General features: G+C 42.2%; 1 protein-coding gene across 6 annotated transcripts in view; it reads right to left on the bottom strand.

The window, feature by feature from the left end:
• The window catches only part of MBNL2 (muscleblind like splicing regulator 2), a 97899-nt gene that overhangs the window by 23185 nt on the left and 51274 nt on the right, over nt 1-23440 (bottom strand). For 3 of the 6 annotated variants that reach the window (XM_090258735.1, XM_090258736.1, XM_090258734.1), the window contains exons 2-6: nt 22944-23108; nt 14734-14934; nt 11513-11776; nt 6182-6235; nt 5397-5550 (exon numbers count right to left, since the gene is read on the bottom strand). In XM_090258735.1, the coding sequence (XP_090114861.1) occupies nt 5397-5550; nt 6182-6235; nt 11513-11776; nt 14734-14934; nt 22944-23108 (838 nt within the window). Of the gene's footprint in view, nt 1-5396; nt 5551-6181; nt 6236-11512; nt 11777-14733; nt 14935-22943; nt 23109-23440 lie in introns of those variants that run through there. The other 3 variants (XM_090258737.1, XM_090258738.1, XM_090258733.1) reach the window with 2 other exon arrangements.

A 23440-nucleotide genomic window follows, 5' to 3' on the forward strand; every position in this document is an offset into this window, starting at 1 on the left:
CCCGAGGTTGGAAATCAAAGTAATGTAAGGATTTAGAAAACTGAAGATTGGGTGTCACGTAGGTGCATCCCCTTAGGGTTTAGAACTGCCTTTTGAGATATGAGATGAAGAATCTGAGATATGAAGGTCTTTCTTCTCTCTGCTGACTGTTCGCGCCTGGAGGAGACTCTTTTGCCTGATGTACGTTTCCTGACTACCATGAACTAGTCAGGAAAAGGGGCCATTTAACTGGCTACTACTGGATTCTTCAGCAAACATGCTAACACAGCCAACTTAAAACATACACATGCCAACACCTCAAAATCCTGTTCGTGACACCTTAATGTTCTCCAACACTATCTTTCTAATCTTCACAATCAAACTTCCTGAAAGTTAGCTACACATAAGTTTTCATTTCCTTGCCCCCATTTCTTCTTCCATCCTCTCCGATTTGGCTTTCCTTTCTCCTTCTCCACGGAAACTGCTAATGTCATCAAAGAACTCCACATGTCAGCAATGCGTAGGAGCTCTTCCATCCTCACCCAACTTCCTGAGTCTCAGGAACGTGGAGCACTTGGCCACTCCTTCCCTAGCAAACCACTCTTTTCTTGTACTTTCTGATAATACACACCATATCTACATACCTTTTCACACATATATGTGTGTTCTTTAGGACTCAGTTCTGGTTCTTTCTCACCTACTCTATACTTTTCCTTGGTATATCATTCAATGCAGAATCTAAATACTATCTATGAGCTCAAGGCCACCAGATCTATGGCACCTGCTCAGTTCTTTCCTCTGAGCTCCAGGTCTTCTCACCTAACTGTTCACCAGGCCTTTCCACTTCGGTGTCTGAGAAGTGTCCCACATGTAACATGTCCAAACATTGATCTTCCCCACAGAATGTTTCTCCACCTCAGGAAATGCTAGATGGATGTTTATTGAATAGTCATCTGTTTTCTCTACGGTACCCTTTGGGAGAGCAGGGTGTATTTATGTCTGTCTGGGACACAAAGGGGGTGACCGATTCGTTGAATGGATGTTCGCAGCCATTAGTGAAGGTGACTTAGGAGCGATGTGTTCCTGAAATTTATGAAAGTATCCAGTTTGTGCATGACTTCATTTTAAAGTCAGCCATGGCCGGTTTCAAAGTTATCCCTATGAAAATTACATGTTACTCATTTGCATTCCAATATGGAGGGACTTTCTGGGAGGGCCTTCCCGTGTCATGAGTGTGAATGTCATTGATTTCCAACCGCCAGCCGCAGCTCCTGCAGTCATTCTGGGCCGGGACAGGACGCGCCACGTTGGCCTCTGAGGATATGGCTGAAATGCTCAGCTATATGAACGTGATGAGCCCCAGTCTCTATGCAGCCCAACAGTGATATGAGTGCTGCAAACACAGAGCTTTTGTTACGCCTGGTCGTCTCCCTGAATGCCAGATCCTGGTCCTGATCTTGCTTTCAAGCCTCATCTCTGCCTTTTCACCCCACTCCGGTCTCCCCCCAGCCCCTGCCCCTGAAGTACGTTACACTATAACTACAATGGACAATTTACTATTCCTCCATACACTCTTCCCTACCCATGCTGACCCCCTGTGGGGGTGCTCTTCCCTCATTGGCGAAGTCTTCCTTTCAAAGCGCTAAGCCAAGTTTTCCTTCTATGGAAAGTCTTTCTTTCTCCCTATCAACCGCATGTGCCAACGGCTGGACACACGGCCTCTTTCTCCTTCTCTCTCAAATAGCTCAGCTCTTCCCTAATGTAGCCCTTCCTGCTGTGCTGATATTTGGTTTTCGCTTACTTCTGAATTCCTCTGTATTCCCATTCCTGGCTCTGGAACCCAGAGCATATATACTATGTGTTCAAGTGCTGTTTGCCCAATTGAACAAAATATATACGTTTTGTTATGGTTTTATATAAGTACAGTTTCTGCTACATACGAACACATCTTTCACAGAGATGTATGATAACCTTATGTAACATTATGGTTCCTGATCACTGGGAAATATTTTGCTAGCATTTCCCCCTGTTCTACTCATTCTATATTTTCAATATAACAAATAACTCAAGGAGGGAGTCAGTGAGTCGCCTTTGTTCTTCCTGGCTGAAGCAGTTCACGAAGGCGCTAATTCTTATCGACAAAGCCTTCTCAAATGTTCTCCGCTTCAGTTGCACAAATGATTTCCTCTCTAGAATCTGGGGCTCAGAATTATCTGGATAATTCCATTAATTATATATTCCACTTGGCAGCATAGACACGGCCTCAGTTTTTCCACCTGAAAAATGCAAATAATTATGCCTGCCACTGGCAGAACTATTTTGAAGAATAATGTGAGAAGGTCTATAAGAACACTTACAGGAACTCAGAATAAACCTGTCAGAGAAATGCCAAGAAGTATTATGCTCTGACTTCTGTAAGTGTGTGTGGTTTCTGCCACTTTCCTAACATAGCAAAGAAAAAGTATAACTACTAGGTTAAAATAATCTCTATCAAAAAAGAAAAAAAAAAAAAAAGAAAGAAAAACTCCCACCCACTGCCAATGTGCCAGGGCATCAACCAAGATGATAATTACATTAGCATGGTTTGGGAGAAGGATCCCATATTTTACGTAATATTTCATGTTAATTTCTCCACAGCCTGAAGGTAGAATTTCTAAAATCCAAATTCACATGGTGTCAATGGGAGAATGTTAGTGGTACATCAAAAACTTCCCTATGAATGACCTGTCAATAAAGGGTAACCTCCAGAAGAACGGGATATGTTTTTTTTTTTTTTTTTTTTACTTCATACGCATGACAATTGTTAAAGTATTTATAGAAAAGTCAAAATCTGTCAGTTTAAAAATAATGGGCCCCTCGTCTCCTAAGTTCCAAAAAATATTTTTGAACATCATCGCTTAATTTGCAGAGGGTGAAAACAACGATTAACGAGGAAGGATTATTATCATTATCCTTTGAAGATTAGGCTGAGAATGTGACTGGTGAGGAAGAAAGCCTGAAATAGCCACCAGAACCAAGATAAAACCTGACATTGAGGCTCTGGATTTAAGTGGGGTAAAGGTGATGCTAATTCCTTTTTAATAAAATGAGCGTCTTCCATCACGTAAGAGAACCATGTGGAAACTTCTTAGATGTGGAAATACCACTGCGGAGCAGGAGATCCACACGTTGGTTCACCATGGTGTTTATACCATGTCCCAGACGGAAACGCGTGAGGTTTCCATCACTAAGTTGGCCAGGCCGGCTCCGCACCTGCCGGACACACTTGAACAGTTAGTTCTTAAAGAGTCCAGCAGAGGGCGGCCGTGCACAGCCATACGCAACCCGCTCAGCCAATGGGTCCTCAATACAATGCATTTCATCAATAATAATCAAGGCATTGCATCCAGGGCTGATATTCCTTCTCACTTTGGAAGTCTTTCAATGGTTCCCAGGTGAGCTATCTTAAAATGAGGACGCTTTCAGCGATTTGGCAACTCCACCGTTGTGGGATGGACGTGTTCCATACGAGTTGGAGGCCTTCGGTCTTTGGCAGGGCTTAGCCCCAGGATTCCACAGACCTTTCCAGGAAACGGAGTGGCACCATCGCCCCGCCCTCAAAAACAGACTTGTCCATTTGTGGTTTTTCCCCCTCAGGATGTTCTTCCCTAATTTTTGTCTCTTACAATATCTAGTGATGAAGTCTATAAAATGACACTCAGAGAAATCACATGGGACCTCAAGGTGAGTTTACCTTCTAGTTATTATTTTACAAACGTGTTCTATCAAATGGGTCACGTGTACAAGTGCTGCTCTGCTATAATTGCAATGAAAAGTCACTAATTAAGGCTGGAACAGGACAAAAGTGAAGCCCTGGTGAGTCCTGCGTTAAAGACTGACTTCCGGTCTATGAGTGTTTTTTAAGAGAAAGGCAGAACTAAGATAAGAAAACTAAATACTAAGAACCATTTTCCTTGTGATTTATATTTTTTACTATAATATATATTGTTAACAGGTTAATAATGCATTTCAAAGTGTAAATTTTATACAAAGAATACCATAGAAATATTTATTCAACCCCCTCCTATGTTAACGCTTGATATGCTATGAAATTTTTAAAAAAATGGATAATAAACCCAAAAAGTCCAACCATGTGGATTAGGATCCACAAGTTCCTTTTGATAAAAATATTATTCATCTATATTTACCTTTTAAGTTACTATCATGGGATCAAAATTTTGACTTTGAAACTAAGAACACAATAGAGAGCCTTCTTGCTAAGGCCTAAGCCACTCTGGTTCTCTTTTTTCTTTTCCTTTCCTTTTTCTGACACTCTAGAAAACACGAGGAGGATATTTTCCCTGCTTCTAACACAGACTGAAAGGTGAAAACCACAGTCAATTTATGGCGACACCCTGTCCTTATAGAAGGTGCCTGTAAATCTGAGGTCAGGGAGGTGGATACGCAACGGAGGAGGGTCGATCCTCGTTGTACTTTCGTGTCTTTACTTTTCTCTGATGTTTTCTACGAAGCTTTAAAGGAGAACTCTGTGGCCTCCCCACATGGAGGCCCAGGAAGTGCCATGTCACCTGAATTGGACTCATCACAGGAAAACCAGGTTCTAGGTCCCTCTCTCATGAGTAGTGCCACCTTGGGAAGTCACTTCACATTTGGGGAGGGGGCGGGCCTCAGTTTTCTCATCTGTAAAACTATCAACTGGATGAGAAGATCACTAAGAATCTTTATGATTCTTTGAACTTCGAGATTCTACGATTAATATAATTCATCTTTTAGTGGAATGATAGAGTGAATGTACCTTAGCGTCTATCATTAGCAGGCATTGGCTTAGAAACCAAGGGTAAGAGCTCTCTGTATTTGTAAACTTAGTGGAAGCTGAGAAAGATGGTGAAAGAGATAGCACGGATGTAAAAATATGAGTAGAGGATCGCTTTAATTTGAATAGCCTCTTTTTTTGGTTTGTTTTTGTTTTAGTGCTCTGAATAGGAATAGAAAAGAAAAGGTTAGTATTTACAGGAATTGTTTCTTTTTAGGTCATTCAGGGTTAATGACACATTTCACTTGTCACACATAAAAGGTCTTATTTACATAAACGATTTTTTACAGCGTGTGTAAATGCAAGAAACCAAAAGGCCTCACTCGCTCGCTCTCTGCTTCTCATGGGTTTAACCTGTCCCTTCACTGGATACGGATATTTGGCTTTAGAATCTCCTAACAACCTGTCGCTCTCACTCCAAGCCACGCAACGCATGTTGACAGCTCGGGCGATGGTGAGTTTCAGGCCGTATTTACTGTACCTGTACCTGCAGACTAGCCTCCCCCCGACCCCCCCAGAGCTCAAAGGGACGCGGAGGAGGAAGCACAGCACCGGCAGGGCGCACGGACAGGACACAGGACAGGACGGGGCGCGGCCGGCGTACCTGTGGGGATGAACGCCGTGTGCTGCTGCAGCTGCGCGCTGGTCAGGGCCTGCTGGTAGTGCAGGACGCTGGGGTTGAAGACGGCGCTGGCCCCGTTGCTTTTCTCCAGGGCTTGTCTTTTTGGTACGGGGTGGAGAGCACCGGGGGGAAAGGCCTGGAAGGGAAGAATCGGAGAAGAGATGCGTAACTCAGAGTCACTCCGTCGTCAGCGTCCACAGAGATCATCAATCGCAACATTCTTTTTAAAAACGACAGCTAAGGAGATGCCTGTGCCATGCACCTGAACTTAAAGAGCGGCAATGTCGAGTGAGGGCGGATTGGTTACTGGGAGCGGAAGCATGATTTCTGTCACCCGAACAGTAGCATCTCGACTAAGGAAGAGAAACACTACCGATCAACAACCGCAGCAAAAATGGCTTCAGCTTTAAACATGAGTTCAACTATTCTAAGGAGGGAAAGAAGCATTTGCGTTATCATCAAAGCCTACTCTTTGCTTTAACTAAATGACACTTGCTTGAATTTAAACGTTAAGAAGAATTACAAGGAGCATTTTCTGAGCCAAGTAATATAAATTTGCTTCACTCTTTTGGAAAAGGTATTACAATTTGGTAGGATTAATTTACTTTACATATTACATACGAAAGTGAGATGGCTAAACACCTTATTGTATTTTCTCATTAATTAATAATAATGATATTTTGCAACCAATATTTTACAAGTAATACAAATCTCAGATGGTTCTCTGAAAAGCTACATGCAAAGCGAAAGGTGAAAGGTCAAAGTACCAGGTCTACAGATGCTTCGAGAGGTCGCTTCATTGCTTTGGCAGTCGACTGAGTCTTTTAATAACAGGCAGCGAGCACATGATGGCAGTGGGCCAATGGGATTCAAGCGAATTAACATACAGGTAAACAGCAAGCAGAGGTGCATCATGGGAACGGCATTGCATTGTGGATAGGTGAGAAGGAAAAAAATATTCTGAATGCAATATACAACGTACAAAACACTAGGCATGCACAACAACAAAAATGTTCTCTAAAGAAATGAATATTACACCTTAAATTAGTATCGAAGCAAAAATGCATCTACTATACCTTAGTTAAAAGCATATAAGAGAGTAAAATATAGATGTTTGAAATTCAGGAAAGTTAATCAAAACAGCAGCTTGCATACACACCATAAGCATTTTTTATATTGCTTCAGAAAAAAAATGCAAAACTTTTAAGGGCCGTAGAACTGGAGAACTTCTGATAAGTCAGTTTTTTAAATAGAAAACAGCCCATGTGCTGAGTACATACGATTCAAGTCAAGATAAAACATAATATCTGAAATTGTATTCATTTTCCATGAAGATCTAGCCTAACAAAATGAAGTGGCAAACTGAGACAAACCAATTCAGGCAAAAAATATTCAAACACAAGATTATTTAGGCAAAACTGTTTGGGTTTGGATCTTAATTTTTTGTCTGAATCACGTGGATAATTGTCTCAGTTCTTCTCTCCACTCTGCTAGCTTGGGTTTGGCAACACGGAATAAGGTTCCAGCCTCAACAGGGTTTGAATTTGAATAGTAAGGCTGTCGAATTTTCCACTTTCATTCCATCATATTGTTTCTACTGACTAACTTATCATCCATTCTAAATTTCCACCACATTTGAAATTAGAATTCAACTTATTTCAAACAACTTACCGGATTATACTAATAAAATACCCTTTAAAAAGGTATCTAGTGTCGTCAGGCAACAAAATAATTTATATTTAATAGTTCTATTTGTACTTTTAGCTACAATCAGTGACTAACCCAGTAAATGAGATGTGGAACTCTTGGCTAGAACAAGCATATAGCTAAAAATAAAAACAGCTGAAAAATAGCAAAGTACTGCTTGAAGTAATAGAAATAAAATAAATCTTTAACGTATAACCATACTTTTGGGCAAATAGTTTCATTTAGACAGCTGAAATAATAACAAATATTGATTGATTTAGATAGATCACAATGAAAATTTTTCCTATTCCTTGATACTTGTAAAAAAAAAAAAGTCTAAAAATTTTATGATGAAAATTCTGTGAAAATAAAGAAATTTGAAAGGAAGAGCTCCAATGCAAATAAAAAATGAAATACCCCCCTTTTATGTTCAGCACAATAGGTAAATCCCTAAGGTTTGCATAATAAATACAAATGTTAGATTCTAAAGTTCTGAATTAGAACTACGGCATTTGGAATGAAATGGGATAGTAGTAAACCCTCAAAACGGGAAACAGTAAATGATATTTTCCTTGGAAAATAAAGGGTTGTTTATTCTCATTGGATGCTTCAGGATGAAAAGTATAGAAATGATAGGAAATCACTTCATAGAAGAGCTACGGGGCCCGGGGGCCGAGAGATAAAGCGAAAGGAATAGAAGTCGAGAAGAGATGTAGAATGACCAATGGGGACACCGTTCTGACAGAGACCATCCGATATTACGAGCTCATTGCTCCAAAAGCAGAACTGTGAACGTTCTTATAAACCAACAAGCTCCACCATAAGAAAGCTTCTGGGTGCTGGACATTCTTTCCTCAGTTGTTAGTGCTCCATTGTGTAACTTCCATGACACACTTTTATTTAAAATCGTTCCTTCTTGTATAGTTTGATATTGCTAAGCAATGCATTTTCTTTACTCCAATGAGTCAGGGCTCCAATGAGTCAGGTTACGCAGCCTGTTCTCTCTGAATGCACGAAGAACATTAACTACACGGTGAAACGCAACATCATTTTGACCTCAATTCCTCCCTTCACATTTCCGGTCTTTGGGAGTTACTGAACACACCCGCTGTTGGGGTGATCTTTTCTGACATGCTAACTAGAAGAGAGATTCCTGTCTCCAGAGGCTGACATTTATGAATAAAGTTTTGATTTAACGAAGGAGCATTTAATGAAATCTCCAAGTAGAGAAGGAAAGAGTAACTATTTCTCCCTAGGAAAATCACCTAGAAGGTTAATGTTTTCTTTTTTTCTGATTTTAGTTTTCAGAAACTTAACTTTCATAGAAGTTATCATAATCTAAGAATGTAAAGAAACTCAGAGCTCTACACCAGAGCAGGACAATGGCAGTGTCTCCTTTTCTACCACTCCAAAGTGTAGGTTTATCTTTACTAGACACTCATCGGCAGCCGTCCGTCTCGAGAGACGATGGTGTAGCTTCTTAAGAGTCTATCTGCACCGCCGAGAATGGCTGTGCAGTCCGACTCGGGAGTGACATGGTATCTGTCTCCTCCCGTGTTGAATCGACATCTTGCGATGACGCTGGAGTGTCCTCTCCAGTGAAGCTGAAGCTACAGAGCCTGGGCAGGGTGATATGGAGGGTCTGCTGTTGCCCATGCAGCAGACCCCCCCTCTCTTCGCAGCTGAAGGGTCCAAGGGAAAGACGGAGTCGATACAGCTTGGGTTCAGGTGCGCCGCAGGAGTTGCCGGTGTTGACTACAACATCAAACTGCCTTAGGGACTCCGGCTCCGGATTTTCTGTCGGGGTTTACTCCCTTAGCCTTTCCCCTGAAGAGGTATGCCGCAAGGCAGCGGAGGTTTTTTGGAGTCAGAGTTTTCCTTCTCTGATGTACCCTGACTGGAAGATCGAACCAGCGACACTTAGCTCGCAGGCCGACGCTCAATCCACTGAGCTAAGCCAGGACACTAATATCTTGTCTTTTGAAAGAAATATGAAGGTCTTGAAGGATCAAGCATACATATTAATATCTTCCATACCTCATACTTTGAGGCACGTCAGTAGACTATTAAGAAATCTGTATGGCTGAGTAGTCATGTTACAGTACAGTGCTGTAGCACACAGATGCTCTGACTTAGAGCATATCATGCGACTGATATTATTTACTTAAACTGAAAAATCTTCAGGCTTAGAACAGACTTGAGAGATCGCCAAACCCAGTGCATCTTGGGAGCTTCCTTAGGCATCTATGCAGAGAAAGAGGTTCTCTTTAACTGAGCTCCTATTCCGTGCATTCATTCTTGCTGGCAAGAGGAGCCGGGAACCCCAACAATAATCAGAGCTGCCTCTTTAATGTGGAACAAAAGGATGTAAACCAGCAGGATGGAATCCAAAGTTCCTGTACATGTTTTACAAAATAGGTGTCTCCTCGTGTGTGTCAAGAAAGACTGCTTGCTTGAGATCAGACATGCTTTGTCTTACGATAACCAAGGAGAAGCTCTGTCTGGCTTATTTTCACATTTCAAAAATTCTCGTGAAGATGATGTTCATGTTTTAAGAGGTACGGTAAAAAACAAACAAAAAAAGGCTCTAATGGAAATAAACGTCTCTTTTCTCTGGAATCAAAGCTTTAAACTCATTTTCAAAAGAAGAGAGCAGTAATAAAAACTGCACTACAGAAATTCTTCGTGTTCAGATATGAAACCCAGGTGAATGGAATGTTAACATCTCCTGACTGCACTCATTACTCCATTTGGCCTTTCAAATAAGGAAATAAAACAGTTTTCTTCCGTGTACTGCGTTATCTGGCTTCTAGAGTAAGAATCCTTTGACTTTATCCAAGTGCGCCTAGGCTGGTTTCAAAGGAGCCTCTCCCGTCACGAGAAAGACATGACGAAGTCAGTAGTTTTCATGTCATCGTCAGAAAGAAGGTGGCTTTTGTTCTGGAACTACATTCCTTTGGGTTGTCTTTGATGACGCTGCAAGATTCCCTGAAACGTTAGAATCCCAAACTTGGGCCCAGTGTGACAACCCAGGAAACTATGGTAACTAGATATATTGACACTGCTGCAGCGGCCTGCATGCAGCCTGATGAGTTTGTCAGCAGACAGGCCCAGCGAAAAGGCACAGGCTTGACTTCAAGATGACAGACAGGCTCAGGAATGACCTATGTGTGCACCTGGTCGATTCTTCTCTTACCCCCATCAACGCAGGTCGTCTACTCCTTACACACAGTAGGCTCATTGCAAAGTCATGGTCAGCGCTGTATGGAGACACTGGTCTTAGAGAATGGAGCTGACAGACCAAGAAAAGCAGAGAAGAGAAAAAAAAAAAAAAAAAGAAATATCTACTGGCTTTCAAGTTTTTGGAGCCAGGCACCCCGAGCCCTATTTTTATCTCTGCTCTCTTTGGAGGACACTATACATGATCCAGTCAAGTCTCACTTTTTCATTTAAGCAACTTTGTGGCTGGTTGGAATCAGCTTCCAAAAAGGGCCACATCCAGACCAGTGACATAAACAACTTCGGGGGAAGGGGCTGATGTCTGAACCTTTCAAGACCCCTGCAGGGAGTTTCAAGATAAGGCCAAGATCCGTGTTCCAGGCAGGTGCTTCTCAAAGGTGACCGTGCATACAAACCACCTGGGGTTATTTTAAAATTTGAATTCTGATCCCCAGGGTCTGGGGTGGGGCCTGAGAGGCTGGAGCTAGCACAGGGCCTCACGCCAGGATGATGACAAGGCTCCTGGTCCCTAAGGGATAGTACGGTCAATGGCTCAAGTTCTCAAGACTGGGTTACAGGCCTTGTTCTTTTTTATTTATTTTTTAAGCACCAGCCAGGACGGCTCCATTTTCATCGGTCGCATGACTTGATGTTCTGCACGCAATTTCATAAAGGAAGAGAAAGTCTGAAGGAAGCATCGCTCTTGTGAGCATGAAAAGAAGGCAGGAGAGAAGCAGGAATTGGGAAGAGCCAGTGCCGGCCGCGGGCCCGTTCTACTCGCTTCTCTGCCCCCGGCGCTGCTCCGGGAGCGCTCCTGGCTCTTGCGCAGCGGGGGCGCGCCAGCTTCCCTCTCCAGTCCCTTAAGCTCTGGCGCCCACCTCCCTGTGCACGCCCAGGCCCCTGGGCCCCGCGCCGAGGACGTGCCCCAGCCACGACGGGGGCCATGGCCTTGGGGAGGGCGCCGGCCCCCCGCCCTTGGTTCCCTGCGCCCCAGGGATTTACCCATTGTGCTGCAGAGGGGAGGGAGGGGGGACCAAACAAAACGGGGCCGACAACCACAGAACGTAGGCAGCCGAGCGGCAGGGACAGCGGCCTTCTGCATTTCCCAGCTGTTTTGGAGAGCGCTCCAGTCCCCGCGGTGGGCGCCTCCGGGCTCGCGGGGAGGAAGGGGAGGGCGGGGGCGCCCCACTTACCATGACCGTGGCCGCCGCCGCGGCTGCCTGGGCGGCCACCGCGGCTTGGTTGGCTTGGTGCTGCGCAGCTTTGATTTTGGCCTGCAAGTGTGCAGGAGGGTGAAAATATTTGCATTTCTCCCGCATGCAACGCCCCTTTATGTAATCCATACAAACGGTTACGGTGTTGTCGTTTGTGTCGATCATGGTGCTGTCTGCGGGGTGGGCGAAGCGGCAGTCGGTCTCTCCGCGGGCGCAGTTTCCTCGCTGGAACTCCCGGCAAACCTGCGACACGCGGGCGACAAGGGCAGACAATGCAGAAGGGGGCCTGCGGGCCGCCAGATGCGACCTCGGGGAGGGCGGCCCTGACATGTTCTCTTTTTAAAAAAAAATTTGAATGAACTCTCTTTTTTTTCTTTTAAGGGTGGCTGGTGTGCCATTTACAATAAACATCTGATTATCCAGAATGCAAGTAACCAGAATCTCCGATAATCACTGGCTCAAGTTTTGCTTCGCCCTCTTTCCTGGGTAGAGACTCGACACTGAGAAAATAAGGCAAAATATGCAGTTCAGCTAAAATAAGAAAAAAAATCAACAGGGCCTCCATTGTCTCTGGGAAACACACACACACACACACACACACACGTGTGTGTGTGTGTATGTATATATAAAATAATATGCAAATTGTATACGAATAATTTGAACATTTATACACATGCAAATCTTCTACTTTGACGGCTCTGGGATGCGGTAGGGTTTTGCATGGAGGGATAATTTCACCGTAGCTTAAGCTGCCAGGTCATGCAACTCCATACAGGCGGACAGACAGACTTGTTCACCCTCCCTGAGGATGGGGAATGAGGTTGGGGTCTGTCTGAATACTCCTGTTTTCTCCTAAGTCTCCCCTGCTCTACAAATGTCATTTATGCTTATCATAAATCAGAAGAACTACAATATGTAAGACATCAGAACTTTCAGCTGAAGGTCACCATATTACTAGTTTTTTTTTTTTTTAAGACTTTATTTATTTTTAGAGAGAGGGGAAGGGAGGGAGAAAGAGAGGGAGAGAAACATCAATGTGTGGTTCCCTCTCGCATGCCCCCAACTGGGGACCCAGCCTGCAACAAGGCATGTGCCCTGACTGGGAATAGAACTGGCAGCCCTTTAGTTTGCAGGCCGGTACTCAATCCACTGAACCACACCAGCCAGGGCACCATATTACTAGTTTTAATGGCACAGAAAAAAAGATAAACATATTTTTAAAAATATTAAAAGGAGAGAAATATGGGAAGAGAAAAAGGGAAAGAAAGAAAGGAAGGGAAGCAGAATACATTTTCAAGTCTTGTTGTTATTTCTTTTTTATTCCTTAAGCCTGAATTCCCAAGTAACTAGAATGCTCCATGTTCTGAGAATTCTGGTGGGTCAAGAGTTTACTGTACAAAGAAAGTTTTCATTAGAATTTAAAGAGTATTCTTAATTCTTCCCTGAATATTGATAACATGAAATAACATGAATAACATATATACACAAATCTTATAAATATCATTAACAGGAAAGAATTACTAGTAAAATTTTAAGTTATTTTCTTTTTTAGGTTTCAATAAAAATACATGAGCATTGACGTGGTGGCTCACATCTTGATTATCAGTGATCTGACATGAAGTTTCACTGCCATGACATTCAAGCCTTGTGAAAGTCAAACATACTTGGGAAAGAGTTTCACTAACCAGTGGCCATGCAGGGTTGAAGAGTAAACATACAAATCACAAAATGGTTCATTGTCTCTTCCTACTTTGAATATTAGCCAGCATTCTATCTTTAGTTCATGAAATGTACAAAATAAAAATTACTAAGATGTTCCCACAGATTCTGAGTAAGCCTTCTTCTATAAATGGAACTTCCGCCTGGGAGTGCATCAGAGGGAGAGATCAGCCATTAAGCATTTACCAGGGGTCTCTCTGTGTAGCCGACCTCATTCCTGGTTTGAAATGAACCGAAAGCTGCTTTGCTTAAGTCATTGTGGATCATTTTTTACATATATCTTTGTCCACCAGTCCTGTTGGGAAGGACAATTTGTACCCAATTCGGTTGATTTAATTTGTTTTCTAAGCACTAAAGCTCCATGAGTCCAGCAGGGGGAGCCCCAAACACCTTTCTAGTCGCATGAAAGGTCTGTGTTCAACATTCACGGGGCTATGCTAGATCAAAACACTAGCGAGTAGAGTTTATAGTCTTTCCATTTTGAGATCCATCATTGGATTTCAATCCATCATTGGATTGAAACTGATATTAGGCAGCAACGTTTTATGGCCCTCAAGATTTCCTGGGTAACTATTTAAACCAACGCACATTGGAAAGAACATTCTCGAAGGATTCAACAGAAACCTCGGTGTACATCCTAACCATACATTCATCACCTAGCAACTTTAATTGGTGGTGGAATTAAAGAAGCTCTTTGAAAAATCTATTAAAATCTTTACACACCTGTATAAAATGCTCTATTAAATATCATAGGATATAGTAGTTAAGATAAATGGATGAATCCTCTAATCCTGATTAAAGAGAAACTACCCAGTAAAGTACAGGTGGGTTGGCTTGACTCGTGACTTAAGAATTATATTTTATAAATATATGCCCTCGCTCTCTTGACTTTCATAGAACACTTACATTTGAATTAAAAACACTATCTCAATCAACAAATTTGCCCGACCTGACTCCCAGTTCCCCCTTGTTTACCAACAATACAGCTAAGGCTGATAATCGGGAACATTGTAGGGCAGCCAGAATAGTTCTTAAAATATTGATGTATGATCATCCCACTTAGTCAACGGTCATAATCCTGCTTTCTCCCACCCTGTGCCTGAGTGTCCCCCACTGCTCTGGCTTCTGGACTTCTGACTCGCCCTTTCTGTGACCTATCCAGGATCCATCAAATTAACGTCCAGCACAGCTGGAGGCCTTCAGGAGCCATCGCTGTGACTCACACAGTGACTGATTCAATGTTCCATCGGTTGTTAATATTTTGCCCCTGAGCAGCTGATTTTTTCTTTTTTCTTTTTGGTTAAACTTATTTTTTTCCCCACAGACGAATTTCCTTTATACTTGGTCTTAAGTTCAAACCAAAGAATCATGAATGCATGGCTTTTAGATGAGTGTGTGTGTAATATCTTACACGTGTCCACGTACACAGAAGTACACGTCTACCACAAAGGCATTTCAAACCACAAATAAAATCGAAGTACCTCCAGCTTGTCAGTCCTGAGAAGTTTCTGAGTTGTAGTTGAGCCCGGGACAGTGACAGGTGGACTTCCGGGAACAATGACAGGTGTGGTGGGTAGAATTTCTGTTGGGACTAACCCCACTCCAGGGGTTACAGGTGCTAAGTAAGGAGCAAAGCTAATCGCCGTATTTGTCCCTATTGTGGGACCTACAGGAAAAGTGGGCTGTTAAGGAAAGATAACACAGGATTAAGATATCTTCAGAATAAAACTTTAAAAAATCACTGGCATGTGTCATTTGAGCAAACTTGATTCATCGTATTCAAGACTCTTTGTTAATCGAATAAATCAATTCTGAACTATAAACATTCATTAAACTTCCCTGTTTTGTTTTGCTTAATGAAAATTACATCCATATAGACCTTCTCTTCCCAAAACCATACAAAAATAGGGGAAAACACCATAGAAACCTAACTACAGGGAACAGGTTAAACTTTTATTTCTATGAAAGTGTCCTTAACAAAATAATATTCACTCTCATTGCTCATTATCTCAAACTATTAAATGTTATAACACTAATGTAGTGAAACCTATGACATACTGATTCATAATCTTTGATTCCTCCTACATGTTTCTCAAAGGGAGAGGAATAAAAATACCTTGATTATTGATTGACCAAGTTTATACATTCTCAAAAAGGGGGTATTACTTTGGCATTTTATTTTTCTCAGACTCACCAGTATGTTTCCATATTCACTAGCATGTATATTTCCAAAACCCATCTGCAATTTTAATACAGACCTGCTATTTCCTCCTCTAGCTCAAATATGTCTTGAACGAATTTTCCCTTTTTGAAAGACTGGATGGAAAAGCTTGAACTTTTCAATCAGCTGATAGAACTTGGTTTGGTTTCCTGGGTCACAAAATCAGTGCAGCAGTGATAAAGGCATACAGTAGCTAATTAAACTTCTCTCTTCCTATCCTTCTTGTCCAGAGAAGACATATGCTAGGGGGCTGACTGGATGATTATTTTTTAAAGCTCCACCTAAAAATATGCCTTTCAGAAAGGAAACAATGTACATCTAAGAGAACAACAAACTTCGCTTCACTTTTTAAAGAACTGATGCTAAAAATTTAAGATGCTAGATAAAGATTTTTCTTAGACTAAATTTCATACTGAATTGGACCCTAATAGTTTTTGACCCTAATAGTTTTTGTTTGTTGGTTGGTCGGTTGGTTTTTTTAAGTTATTGGATGGCTTTTAACCTTTTCGTTTTTAGATGTTTACAATGATATATTAATGTAATTTTCCAATGTGGAACCATGCTGTTGACTGTATTTTGCTCCTTCTTTATTTATACATTGTGGGTAACATTCTGGTTGTCTATTTAAGTCTCTGAATGAGGTGCTGAACATATGGGGAAAATAACAATCTATGTTTATTAAACAAATTTTTTTGTTGACAGCAATAACTGAAAAAGATCTCTTACAAGTGATCGTGTTAGAAAACAGTGAGTTATGGAGAGTCGGGAGTTGTTGGAGAGGCTGAAAGTCTTTCCTGAAGTGGCCGGAGGCTGATTCTAATGGTCTTTGAGGTCTGCTGCCAGGCACAGCACTCCCACCGGCGGCTCTTAGCCTTTTATGGCTCAGACAGAAAACTCACTTTGGAAGAAAGTTGCAACATGAGGTCTCAACATGGGAAATAGCTGGCAGGATTTTTCTCTTCCTTGACTTTGTACAAAATTTTATATGTGTACGTTTTTCACTTTCAACCCATTTGAGTCATAATTATAGAAAGTTGTAGTTTTCAGTAACTATAGCTTTTTTAAGTTAATACTATTGAAACAAAGCCAAGTGATTTAAATGGTGTAAGAACGATATAATATCAGTATTAAAAAAAAAAAATCAGTCCTGAGAGGTCATAAATCACAACAGATCAGTGATTCAAAGGACCAGCTGTATCAGAAATGCTGGAGGGGAATTTCATTAATAGAGATATTAATGAAAACAGTTACGACATGTTCTAATGTGTGGCTCAGCCTGGGGACCGTTGTCATAGATGAGAAGGGAAAAGAAGTATTAAAAGAACTTGTACTGAATGTGTAATTTAACCCAGAGACTATTTATCAAAGCAAACATTTAGAGAAAAGGACCTCCACCCCAACACTTCTATTTCTGACTTTCTATAGAAGCAAATTCCCAGGCCCCTCTCCCGTGGGTCATTTGAGGTCAGGGCCATTCAGGTGACACAAATACAGATTGTACCGTGGCCATTGATCGGATCGCAGAACTTCAAAACTCATTTCCTGAAACCTTTATGGACACCAACAAATCTATTGTAAGTAGTTAATTTTGCTTTCCAAAATACATTACATGCTCATCTAATTTAGTGGCCGAAAATGAATGTTTTAGTTTGTTTATTGATGATAGCTGTCACATCGTCCATAGAGAATATGACTTAAAAGTAACAACACACATTGTAGGTGAAGAGACCTGAATTCAAATCCAAAGCTCTGCCAGTTATTACTTCTCATCCTGGGGAGGAGATGAACCTCTCTGAGCTTTAGTTTCCTCCTCTGCAGAAGGGAAATAAAACTCCAGAGCTTGAAGAGTCAGGCTGAACAAGGTCTTATTTCCCTCCCACTTTCCATGGTCAAAACCCAGTAAATAGAAGCTATCACTAGTGGTGTAAAAAAAATAGTATTAATAAAGTTTTCCCCCCAAATTATCCATTGACTCTATAACAGGAATGTAATCAGCACAGCAGAAACAATAACAGAGATATAAAATATTATTAAATACAGCAAATATCTTCTCTTGTTTGAAATACAGGCGGGGAAAATTACATTTTTTCTTTCCCGTGGAACTAAAAGTTAAAAGTTCAGAGGCTGTATAAAGATCGATTCAATTAGATGTTTATTTGTTATATATTTTTTATTGGAGTTGATTAGTAAAAAGTGCTGTTATGGTAACTTTCAGAGATGGGCACATTATTATTATTATTATTATTATTATTATTATCATTATTATTATTGACAGTAATATCTTACATCTGTGAAAGTTTCTCAAAGCATTCCCACACTGTCTTCTTTAATCCTGTCACTGTCCATGGGAAGCACGTGTGGCAGTGAGAATGTCACAGTCTTCCAGATGAAAGCAATTTAGCAGAGAGACTGAAAGGATTATCCAAGGTCATTGCTGCCATGACAGAGTCAGGACAAAATAACCAGGACTCTGGACTCCTAGTCTGACGCTATTTCCATTCTTCTGCCCTCACTATATTCGCTGATAATTTCTTAAAAAAGAAGAAAAAACCACCAGCTGTCCCTATGTTTTTGGAGAGTAAAGAGGGTGTGTGAGTGGGGATCTGTGTCCCACAATTATCCAGGGCCTTCTACAGGACAGAGAGGTAGTGCTGCTGCCTGGGAATATGGGTTCTCAGATCCCGGATTCTAATGAAACTTCCAGAGGGAGCGTCTGGGCTGAGAATATCTCCTGGCGTCTAAATCTGGTTCTTAGCTGGCGGCCGAGAAAAGAGAAGGGCAGCCCCTCCAAATGATTCCGTTCCTTGAAGCATCCCAGCTAGAGCTTGGGAGAACTGGCGCGTGGTTTCTGCAGGAGGGCTGTGGCCAGGCTGTGTGAGATGGGATCCACTTGGCGCTTGTCATCTCTCACACTAACTGCAGCTGGAGAGGCCAGAGGACGAGAGCCACAGAACGTCTTCTGGAAGAAAATAGCTCCTGAAATGCTGGTCTTGCTATTTTTTTTCCCTCTGTACTTCACTCCATGTTTCTGTGTTTCTCTCCCCAGAATGGTCCACTCTTCTTTCTCAGTACATTGCATCAGTAGATCTAGGTTCAAAGATTTAACACACACACACACACACACACGCCCACATGTTCTTTGATATTTTGTAGTGGCAAGGAAGGGGTGGTACCGAGGAGAATAACTAAGTGGCTTGGGATATTTATGGCTCTAAAATTTCATCAATTGACTTTTTAAAACGAGAGTGTGAGAGTTCATATGTTTAGAAAGCTTTCACTTCAAAGGGTAGGTACTGGGTACTCAAACTGAAAGGCTTCAAACATGGCATCCCTTTATTCCCAGATGCATCTCAGGAGGGCAGAATACTCAATGTAAGACTTTGTCCCCAAGGACCACAGTATACAGGCTCTTAAATCACTATCCTGTTAATGGCTACCCATCTACTTCTTTATCTTGAGTGAAAACACAAAGGTTGTGTGTGTGTGTGGTGGTGGGGCAGTGTGCTGGGAAGGAAAAGAAAAGAAGAATTACTGTTATATCCTACCAGAAATGGGGAGAGAAAAATGGCTCGGAGGAACAAAGTGGAGGGGAATTTTCAAATATAGTGAATTTGAGACAGAATCGTTATGAGAGGATAGAATGATTTGCATTTTATTACTGATATAGGCATGGTGCCAAAATACCATATATACATTTATTGAACTTAAACTCTAATGGGCAAGAAAAGCAAAATCACAATTCATTTTTAAGGCTACGTAGAAAGGAGGAGGCCTCACTGACAGGGATGGAGACTGGGAGGGAATCGCAGGGACTAGATTTGGAGTCTTTACGAATGTGATGAAGTTACCATGTGAAGGGTAATGCGATACTTCCAGTAAGGGCAAAGGCCTTGAGGCAAAGGAGAACTTTGGGTGTTCACAGAACTGAAGGTTTGGTTTGGTCTGAGTGGGTGTAAGACGAGTGGGCCATGATGAGTTGGGGAGGTGGGTAAGGACCGGATCACAGACAATGTTATAGATCATAGTCAAGGTTACATGTTTAGGCTCTGTCTCCAGTGAAACGGTAGAGCAACTGATGGCCTTGAAGGTAGACGTGTCAGGACTTACTGATGAACTGGGTATGAGAAAGTATGCCTGAGAGTCTGCTTGGTTTAGGTTTGAAACTGCTGGTTGCATTCACTTAAATGAAAACGTCATGGAATAAATAATTTGGCTTTTAATACGTTGAATTTCTGCGAGAAATTTAAATAAAGGTGAGGTCAGTAGGAAGTTGGATATAGGAACCTGGGGCTCAGAGGAGACGTTTGGATGGGAAACATACATTTGGGAATGTCCTTACCCTGTAGATGATTAGCAGTCACGGGACGGAAGAGACCAGGAAGAGGGTAGCTGAGAGAGATGTCCACTGCTGGGGACCGCAATACATAGCAGCCTCAACATATAGTAGAAAAACATAACAGAGGCAGGAGAGGAAGGGCCGGAGAAAAAGGAGTGCTCCCAAGGGAGACACTGAATACCCGCGCTGAAGATTGCTAAGAGTTCGGATGAATACAACGAAGGCGAAAGTGATCAGCAGTTTAGAAATATGAAGGTCATGGGCGAGAGAGTTCAGAGTGGATGGGAGAAAGAGGGAGTAGAAAACTATAGAGCAGTCTCACTCAGAAGGAATCCTAAAGACGGAGTGGTACTTGCTACTCTATGTTTATCGAGTTATTTGTCTTAAGCGACTTCTGCATGTATTAGTTTCTTGTGGCTGAGCTGACAAATTACCACAAACTTGGTGGCTTAAAGCAACACATAGCTGTCCTTTCATAGTTCTGGAAGCCATAAATCCGAAATCAGTTTAATTGGGCCAAACTCAAGGTGTTGGCAAGACAACACTCACTCTGGAGGCTGTAGGTAGGAATCCTTTCCTTGTCTCTTCCATCTTCTGGTGGCTGCGAGCATTCCTTGTTTATGGCCACATCACTCCAGGTTCAGCCTTTATGGGACATTGCCCTTCTCTTCTTCTGTATGTGTCAATGCTCCCTGTGTCCTCTCTTACAAGGTTGTGATCGCATTTCACTCATTCATTCATTCATTCATTCATTCGCTCATTCATTCTTGCAGTAGGGAAATACTGGCTATTTTATTATGAATAGTACCAAGCAGGAGACCGGGAAGCTAAGGCTCAAAAGCCTGGATTTTCTCTCCAATGGCTTGTAGGTTACAGATTCTAGAGGGCAAAACCACAAGACATCATGGTTGTGCTGGGGAGCTGACTGGTTGGAGGTGAGGTCAGGGGAATGCATGATTTCTTCAGGTCCTGCGGAGAGCACTGAGCTCTCTTCCGGTGTACTTCTGTCTGGTTTCACGGGAACGTAGCCAGGGGGTGCTTCCAGCAGAGGGCTCAGGAAATGAAACATCACTTCGGTCAAGATGGTATCTTTAGCCCAGATCCTGTGACCATTAGTCAGGTTAAGGCTACTGCCTCGTGCTGCCTTGAGGGTTGCTGATTATCTGGGGGGAAAGCTAGGTGTCTGAGGGGTGTAGACACAGGAGGATCTCCTCATCTCAAGATGCCTTACTTAATCATACCTGCAAAGATGGTGTTTCCGTTCCAGGTGCCTTTTATGGGTCCCACGTACGCTTCAGGGCCACTGTTGGGCCTACTACCCTGGACTAGGTCACAGATTAATTCCTGAGACTCTGCAATTATTTGTTGGTAGAGCTGATAATTAAGTTTCACAGTTTTCATTCTAATACTTCTTGTAATTTAAAAATCTCTTCTAAAATATTTAAACATAATCTTCCTTTTCATAATCACGATGATGAACTTCTAATTAATATTTTAGATAATACATAAACATAACTTTCAACAAAAGTTCAACTGGTAGTTAACAACAGGGATGAAAGTTTCTTATTCACATTGCCGTCACTGATACCAGGGTCAATCCTTAGGAATTCTAAATAAATATGAAGTGAGTGATTAACATGAGTGAGATATTTAATGCGGTGTTACTACGCTGACCTCGGTGGTTCTAAATGTATTCCCATAGACTTTATTTCATATCATATAACTACATTATTTTAGCATTTATGTAATTGAATAAAATAACTTAGCCACGCGTCAGTAAAGAGAACCATAACGTATACGTGTGTGGTTTTAAGTAGATCCACTTAAATGCCTATTTTTGGTGTTAAATGTGTTCGGAACTTTGTGTTGTCCTGCAATTGAGGCCAACCTCTACTTGGCCTGCTCACGTATTTGGGGCCTCCCGCAAGCAGCTTTCCTGCCTCATCCAAAATCGTCATTCCCAGGGCCTGAATGTCACTTTGCCCTTCCCATGGATCTGTCTGTTCCCCGAAGACGATTCTATCCTGTTTATCTCAGAGCCCCCTGCAGCTGGCACTTTAAAAAAATCCGGGCAGAGCTGGTTTCTGGCTACTTTGTGCCATCATTCTTGACTTGAGCTAGAGCAGATTTACTAACAACTCCCCCAGTCCTCGCCCCTCTTCCTGAGCAATGCCCCCCACATCTCATAAGAAAATTGAACTCCCTGGTAGCTATCCCATGTAACTTAGCAGCTTTCAATAACATCGAATTTTCATACAATAAAGACTGATTTTTAAATGACAGTCCTTTGTGTATGTACTTAAAGAAGAAAAAAGCAAATTTCACTCACTTCACTGGCTTTGTTTTTTAAAAAAATTAGCTTGTTTTGGACAAATAATTTACAAACATAAATGAAATCCGCCAAAGCCAAATACACTGCTTGCCTCCAGGGCTTCATTCCTAAAACAATTTCCAGGCCTTTAAGGAAGGACTAGGAAATACCGTGGGATCAGAGAGAAATCGTTACGTAATACAATATGTTTCATGTTGGTCCGTGTTGCAGCGGCCCTATCAGGCCTCTGAGAGACTGGGGGTGTCATTGGCTAAGGCACCCTGCTTTGGGTGGAGCAGGCGGGTCCAGACGTCTGAGTCCCAGGCCGGCTCCACAGGTCACCAGCTGCATCCCACTGGCCAAGTCACTTAACTTCTCTGCTTTCTCCCTTTCCTCATTCTTAAAATGATGCCATTGAACTAAATAATCTATCTGTTAGTTACCTTGCTAAAAAAAAAAAAAAAAACAGTTTGAGGCATGGAACGCTCTTGTTTACAAAGATCATCAATTCATCTTCTAAAGGAGCATGTAAAACAAGTACCATTCCAAGGCGGTACAAGCGTAGAGTTTACTGGGGAGCACGAGCCAGAGCGACGCCTATTTCTCAGCTATTGATTAGAAATGGTCTTCGCCTCCTGTCTCACACACAGTTTTCCACTTGCCTAATTTTTAAAAACTTATGTTCAGCATCCCTTTAGCTTCAAAACTCTTTGCTGTAATTGTAGCCGGAGACAAAGCCGAGCGAGGCCGCCTCAGGTCAGTGTGGCCTTCCCCGCACCCACACTTTAATCATCGAGCCCGTCATTAGACGCGCCGTACTCACCACTGGATGAAGTGGGGTTCCTGGAAACATAAATTGCATCTGCTGGGCAAGCATCGCTGCTGCAGTTTTTTGCTGGATCAAGTTGTTCCTCCCATTAATTTCTAGTTGCGTTTTTAAGTGGGTAGGGGGGTGGAGGTACTTGCAGCTCTCTCTAGAACAACGGCCCTGTAAAAGGAATGTTGCGGTTTAGGACTCTCATAAGTAGCTTTCAACTCTCTTGTCAACTACGTCACAATCACTCCATCTACGCACAGGCAAGGATCCCATGTGCGTGTCTGCGCATGCGTACGTGCATGTTTGGAACATATATCAGAGTGGAAACATACAAGGAGTGAAGCAGGCATCAGGTGGGTGTCAACCTTGCACAAACTGGTTGAGTCGAGAAGCTTCCTGAGACTGGCTGTCATTGTTTTTAATGGGGTCTGTCTCTGACAGCTGACTGTGAAGAAATGGGACTGCTTAGAGACAGAGCCTTCTCCTAGGCCGTGTGGAGGGCG

Source organism: Furipterus horrens, unplaced genomic scaffold, assembly GCF_987537825.1.
Source record: "Furipterus horrens unplaced genomic scaffold, mFurHor1.1.pri manual_scaffold_12, whole genome shotgun sequence".
NCBI classification, from domain to species: domain Eukaryota; kingdom Metazoa; phylum Chordata; class Mammalia; order Chiroptera; family Furipteridae; genus Furipterus; species Furipterus horrens.